This window comes from Palaemon carinicauda, chromosome 2 (assembly GCF_036898095.1).
Source record: "Palaemon carinicauda isolate YSFRI2023 chromosome 2, ASM3689809v2, whole genome shotgun sequence".
NCBI classification, from domain to species: domain Eukaryota; kingdom Metazoa; phylum Arthropoda; class Malacostraca; order Decapoda; family Palaemonidae; genus Palaemon; species Palaemon carinicauda.
This window is the reverse complement of record NC_090726.1, coordinates 108,888,006-108,895,555: the sequence shown is the minus strand read 5'-3', so window position 1 is coordinate 108,895,555 and position 7,550 is coordinate 108,888,006. Positions and strand designations below refer to the sequence as shown.

The 7,550-nt window shown below is 35.9% G+C and overlaps 1 protein-coding gene across 3 annotated transcripts in view; it reads left to right on the top strand.

Moving 5' to 3' along the window:
* The window catches only part of LOC137626247 (uncharacterized), a 382,723-nt gene that overhangs the window by 303,796 nt on the left and 71,377 nt on the right, over positions 1–7,550 (top strand). For all 3 annotated transcript variants that reach the window (XM_068357322.1, XM_068357330.1, XM_068357333.1), the window contains one exon: positions 7,218–7,288. In XM_068357322.1, coding sequence (XP_068213423.1) covers positions 7,218–7,288 — 71 coding nt within the window. The remainder of the gene's footprint in view (positions 1–7,217; positions 7,289–7,550) is intronic.

The window sequence follows — 7,550 nt, the reverse complement described above, 5'->3', positions numbered from 1 at the left end:
AAAGTGATGAAGAAGTAGAAGGTGAAAGTAAAGAAAAGAAACAGAAAAAAGAAAGTGATGAAGAAGTAGAAGAGATTTAGAAAATATGAAAAACGTAAAGTTATTAAAAAGCAAAAAAAAAAATTCAATTTTAAGTTTTATGTTACCGTTAAGTGTTAAAGTAATTTTTTCTTTCATTTTATAGTTTTCCATACGTAATGTTAAGGGTTAATTATTTCTGCCATTTTTTTATTTCGTAAAGTTTAAGTGTTAATGTGTTAAGTGTGTAAATTACTGTACGTAGTCTGTCACTTGTTACGTTTTCTGCCTTATGCCATCCTCCTCTGCCGCGACTATCGGACATCGTCTCAATCGAAAGGTAAGTTTCAACTTTTTTGTTACACTAATTAATTGTAACCATTTTTTCAGAGTGTACAGGTATCAATCCTTAATTTAGGTGTACGTACAGGTAACAATACACCTTCACTGATCTAAATGCTTTACATACAGTACCGTAACTTTTATACAGTAGTAAAGAAAACGGACCGTTTTCTTTGGGCTTGGGGGGGGATAACTTGGCTATAACTACATTATTGAATAATCTCATAGTGATTTCTGGAATGGATTAGGCTGTTTTTAACAGTTGGGTTAATTATTGAATGATAGAAATGGCTGCATTGCATGTTTATTACTACAGTTTACCGTGTTTATGAAAGAAAAGGTGACTTTTTGTAAGGCTTGGAACGGATTAGGCTATTTACATGTAAAACGCGACTCAGGATACGAAAATATCAGGATACGAAAATATCAGGATACGAAACCGCATCCTGAACGGATTACTTTCGTATCCTGAGGCATCACTGTATATATATATATATATATATATATACAGTATACATATACACATTTACATATACATTTACATATACATTTACATATTTTCAGTAGGTTGCAAGTTTAATGAAGGAAATGGTAGCAAAATTGGAAATGGTTGGGTTTAGGATTCTATACATTGTGCTACCTCATCTTCGAAATCTATGCATGATTCTATCTTACTTTTTTATATCTGCTTCTGCCCAGTTTAAATGTACTAAAACACTTGAGGGTATTTATATTAGTTATTAGAGACATAAGATAAAGGTAATCCATTAATAATGGTCTACTCCAAGTCATAAATCCATTAGAAATTTGTTTATCAGTCTGTTTACTTGTAGCATTTGTGTGACTTAATTGAATGTTATTTGTTGTGACCTCATTAATTACCATAAGTAAGTAATCTTTTAGTCTTGTCATGTCACATTATTTCTGTGAACCATCCCTGATGTTTGTATTGCATCCTCTCCAGAAGCTGGTTTTATCAATATATAACCCTAAATTTTATCAACAATTTTCCAATTTATTACATGCCCGTAATAAAGTAATGAGACAATCTAGCAGATAATGGTAACATACTAGGAGTTTCACATTCAACGGATTTCTCCATCAAAGTGTCTTGGCAAGACACATCTCCCATTCCAGTTCATACTTTTCATTACATTATAATTTAGTACCTACTCCTTTGGTAAGCATTTTGCCAAAGGCAATACACAAGCTTTTGAATAACCATTGTGAGCAGTACGATATCTTACGATTCCACTCCAGAATTATGTTCCAGTTTAGTGTTAAACGAACCGGAGAGTATACACCATTCAGTGATAAAGCCTGTACATTGTAAAGAAAACACTTGTTTTTTTTCATGCATTACAGCCAGAAAGTAATTTTTAGTTTAATGGGAATTACAGAGGGGAATACTGTTTTTTACAGAGTTGATAATGATATGACATACCAATACTTACTTCCGAGCCAATTTAGTGATCAGCTTGCTTAGGTTTTAACTTTAAATTCCTTTGTTATTCTCAAAGGCTAGCAAACCTTCTCTTGCCCAGTTTCTTACCCTAATATAACTTCCTTAGTCAGGTCTGGTAGTCATAATGACCTACTTTTCCTTCAGTAAGGGTTTTGAATGTTCACTGCCTCTCATAGAGTCATATACCTCCTATGTCAGTCTCGGATTCTTAATTTACTTTATTCCTTTTATAGTATATCCCTTGCATTTCCTCATACCTGTATGATACAGTAGTTAGATTGCGAGGCTGAAGATCCATTTTGGTAAGTGTATCAATATAGCCATCTTCTCACTTAAGTAAACTCTCTTAAACAATATTGTTTAAATTTGGGAGATGGCATTTCATATCGTAGAGGATTTTAAATTTTATTTTTATTGGTAATGTATCAACTCAGTTTGGTATATTGTATCACATGATCACTCCGGATAATAGTGCATTTTTCTTTGCTTACAAGCCATTAGGTCAACTCAGATTTACTTTAGTGTACAATAAATAATACAGGAAATTTTAACACTTGTTTTTATTTTTCTTATATGTCTCTCTGTAAAAAGACTTGAATACTGTATTTCTGTATATTGAATTCTCTATTTAAGAATTATAGTTATTAATAATAAAAGAATTAAATCTCAAATTAAATTCGTTGATATCCGTTGGTAGGTGTCATTATATAACCATCTCTATGCCTTGGGAGGGGCTGTTACATAGGCATCTCTATCCTGCGGAAGGTGCTGCAACTTATGCTATTCCTTTTGGCTATAAGCCCCAACTTGTGAGTAACAATTACATGCCAAATGTAAACGAGCAGTGTTAGGACTTAGCGAGCTGGAAATTTTATGATAAAACTAAATTATTACATTTTCAATGTAGGTTCCAATACAGCTTTTTCATCAAAGTATTCAGAGACTTCTGTCTGTAATTGACAGTACTGTTTACCGTTTCATAGTGAATTAAAGTTTTTAAGTGGTTATCACATTCAGTAAAAATGGTTTTGTGATTTAAAGATTTATTAGATTATTCAAATGTAAATTTTAGTTTTATTCAGTTTCTAAGCCTCAATACTTTATGATTTGTATAAAATTAATCAGTTATCTAACCTTGTTATAGAAAATTTATGCCGTCTTTGAAGCTAATTTACTCATGGCTTGTCAATCACTTATATTTTACGCAAAATATAAGTCAAAGTACCTATCACTAAAATACTGCTCAGTCATCATGTCTCAAAATGTTAATCTGATATTTATATCTCTGCTTCTATAATAAGCTCTCCTCCCGACTATAATAGTTCTGTAGTTAGCATGACAACTTGTGATTCCCTAAGACTACAATAGTGGTTCTTTCTTTGTATAAAGATTCATTAAATTGGTTTGATTGTATCTTGTTGGAATGGCTGGGTGCACATTTCTCTTAAAATTTTTACCATTAACCCATTTCATCGTTTTCTTCAATAAGGTGAATATAGGGTTTAGTACCTCACTTCCTTGAAAAGAAACCTTGTCTCAAACACTTCAATTACCGTATGTGTTAGGTAATCGTTCGGAAAAGTATAGTAAAATATTTCAAATAGATTTTTAACATTTTAAATTGGTCTTTAGATTAAATAATGAAGCCAAGTAAAGTACTAGGTACATAGATAATTTTGGCTTTGTTTCATGAATTATCCCAAATGCAGAGTAGGGCTTATATTTCAACTTTACATTTAGTGCATGAGCTTGTTACCATACTATGCAGATTATTGCTAAACTACTCCCAAGTTACGATCTGTTTCCTGTGTTGTTACCAGTCTATGTGGAACTTGCTAGTTATTTTATAAAGAACTTATTGATTTTCTTTTAATTATTATGGCATATGTTGTATTAAAAGAGGTAGATGATTAGTTTAAAAATCTTAGACTTCAGATAATGGTTAATCTGTTTACAGTACGGTAATACCTTGAGAAACGAGTGTCCTAATATACAAGCAATTTGAGATACGAGCAAGCCGCTGAGCAAATTTTTGCATTCACATACGAACAAAAACTTTAGATATGAGCACGCTTACAGATGCTGACACTAGGTAGCCGATCACGTGGGAGCTGCTCTCGAGGCCCGCAACGCTCGTTCATTTTACGTAATCTCCGACGTCTGAACACATCTCCAAGCATCGACCGTATAGTTTGCATTATTTACCTGTTTTTAACGTTAATTTGTGGACAATTAACTTAATAATCATGGGTCCAAAGCAAACAAGGGAAAACCAGGGCAGTGATAAGAATAAGCACATGATGACGATTGAGGTAAAACGTAAAATTATCGAGAAGTATGAGAGTGTAGGAGGAGTGTCTGAGCTGGCCTGCCATTATCAGAGGAGTACATTGACAATATGTACCATCCTCAAACAAAAGGATGCTATTAAGAGCACGAAGCCTTTGAAAGGCCTAACCATCCTATCAAAGCTACGATGTGATGTAAATGATGAGATTGAGAGGCATTTGTTGTTGTTGATTAAGGAGCACCCTTTGGCGGGAGATAGCGTGACTGAGGCAATCATCTGTGAAAAGGCCAGCGGAATCTACGAAGACTTGAAACAAAAGGAAGCAGCTGAGAGTAGGGAGACATCGACGCCAGTGGAGACCTTCAAAGCCAGTCGTGGCTGCTTTGGTAACTTCCAAAAGTGAACTGGAATCCACTCGGTTGTGAGGCACGGGGAAGCTGATAGTTCCGATGTGAAAGCTGCGTAGGAGTATGTAGAACGTTTTGCCTTGCTTGTTGCTGAAGAAGGCTATTGTATATCCCCCAACAAGTCTTCACCTATGATGAAACTGGCCTGTTTTGGAAGAGGATGCCGAGGAGGACGTTCATCATGGCAGAGAAGAAACTGCCAGCCCATAAACCCATGAAGGATCAACTGACTCTAGCCTTGTGTGCCAATGCCAGTGATGACTGTAAGGTCAAGCCATTGCTGGTTTGTGTCTCGGAGAACCCACATGCTTTCAAGAGCCAAAGGATCTTGAACAAAAAAAACTTCATGTGGGGCGCAAATCCTAAGTCTTGGGTTACAAGACATTTCTTCACAGAATTGGTTAATCTGTGCTTTGGTCCGGCTGTCAAAAAGTATTTGTTGGAGAAAAACCAGCCGTTAAAATGTCTTCTGATCCTAGATAATGTCCCTGGTCACCCTCCTGGTCGTGAAGAGGACATTCCTGATGAATTCAAGTTCATCAAGGTCCTCTATCTCCCACCACTCCTCCAGCCCATGGACCAACAGGTCTTTTCCAACTTCAAGAAACTGTTTACGAAGCATTTGTTTAATAAATACTTCTATGTCACAGACAACACCAATCTCACCTTTCGTGAATTTTGGAAGGACCACTTCAATATTGTTCATTGCTTGAAAATTATTAATGAAGCATGGCAGGGTGTAACATGAAGACCCTTAAATTCAGCATGGAAAAAATTGTGTTCAGATTCCATAGCTGAAAGGGACTTACAAGGGTTCAATATGCCGCAGCCTGACCGCGAATCCATTGTGTTGAAAGAGATCGTGTCTCTTGGAAAGGTCATGGGGCTGGAGGTAGATGTTGCAGACGTGAATGACCATGTCGAGGAGCATCAAGAAGAGATCCTGATGGAGGAATTGATCGAGCGCCGAAAAAGCAACATACGGAGGTGTTGCAAGAGCTCGGTAGGGAGGAGGAGGCACAATTGAAAGAACTCCTTTCTTCGAAGGAGATTAAGGAAGTGTTGGCTAATTGGCAGGCATGTGTCTTATTTTGTAGAAAAGAGGTTGAGGGATTCTGCAATGCCAGGTCTACATTCAGGAAATGGAATTGATACGAAGAGAGTAGCATCATCTGCATATGCAACAAGCTTGTTTTCTAGGCGAAACCACATATCTTGTGTATGGAGTATAGTATGAAAAGTAATGGGATAAGAACACTACTAAGAGTAACACCAGCTATCATATTCCTATACTCACTATGGTGCCTACCAACAACACCTCCATGCAGTGTATTCCTTGAAAATTCAATAATAATGTTAAGAAAGGACCTACCTACTCCCAGCTGTTTGAGTTTAAAAACAAGGGCCTCCAGATTCAAGGCCAATCATCATACTAACTTCTTGACCAAAATCAGACGATTTCTGTACAGCATCGGAGATTGTTAGAAGGGTATCATATGCTCCAAGGCCTTTACGAAAGCCAAATTGCACACTAGGTAATAGATGATTACCTTCAGCAAACCTATTGAGATGTTCTGCCAGAAGACATTAAAAAAAATTTCTCTAATTTAGGAGTTATGGAAATTTGGCAGTAATCTGATAGGCTAGAACTACCACAAACACATTTGCTTAATGGAGTAACATTACTAATTCTCCGACAAGTACTAAAAAATCTCCTCTTGCTAACTTGTGGAAAATAACAGATAACTTAGGAGATAAGAAATCTGCGGTCTTTATAAAAACCAAGGGAAAAATACCATTTGGGTCTACACCTCCATAAACATCAAGGTCCATCAAGAGAGCTTTAATTTCACAAGACCAAAAAGCTAGACTAGTTATTTTAACCACAGGAAAACAGGAATGAGGAAGGTCCAGTTTCTCATTACTGTACTCTGCTTACTGTCAAACACATCTGCCAAATGGGTTGCCTTTTCCTTTGGACAGTGACTGACAAAACCATTTGGTTTAAGAAAAGGATGAAATGTCAAGTCTACATCAAAAAATGCAGATTTAAGGGTAGCCCACCACTCGTATTCCTGAGTTGTATCAGAAAAGTTTTTTTGTGGCTAAATTATATTCCTTTTCAGTTGAAGCATTAATTTTCTGAGCAACAGCTCTTAGCTGAGCATAGTTATTCCAAGTAAAGTCTGATTTGTTACCCTTCCAAAGAGGATACACCTGCTGCTTCAAATATTAGGAATAAACCTACATCTCTTGAAGTTTGTTAGAAGTGTTTCTTTGGAAAGAATTTCAGAGACAATTCAGTAACACTTGCCTCGCCACTGATTTGTGATATCAGGGAATAGGTAATATTTGTAACTTTGAAACTGAAGAATAGGAAACTCCTTCTGTGCTATTTAACATTACCCACTAGATTGACTCTTTACTTTGTATCTCTTGTAAGGAAAGAAAATGGAAAAAAAAATATAAAAATTTTGGGCAATACATCAATAAAATGAGCTCAAGAATAAGCAATATGAATATCAGGGGAGAATAGATATAAATTTTTCACCTCAAAAAAATTGTTGCTTTGTGCTTAGTAGAAATCCATTCTGGTACTTATTTCAATTTGTGTTGTGTTTGTGACTAAAAAGCTAATGTATTGCTTGCATTTCTCTCTCTATATATATAATAACTTGCCAGTTATTTCTTCTAGATATCTGCTGTTACCCCCTCACACTGGGTTCCTCTCTATAATAGTGACAGCCATGGCACCAGTTTAAACAGGTATTATTTATTTTTTTATAGGTTTATTAAACTTATTTCTTTGTGTTTCTGAAGGGTCTTTGCAATATCATTTGCATCCACAGTGTAGCTTTATACTTTACCCCAGTTCTTGCATTGTTAGTCCGTCTTGCTGTCAAGCCTCAGGCTCTTTTAACATTTACTTCATAGTTTAACTGCAGAGTTTTCCCCTTGTTTTACCTCTGCTCTAAATGTCCTTCCCAGTCCCACCTCTGGGTCATGTGGTCCAAATTTTATAAATCCT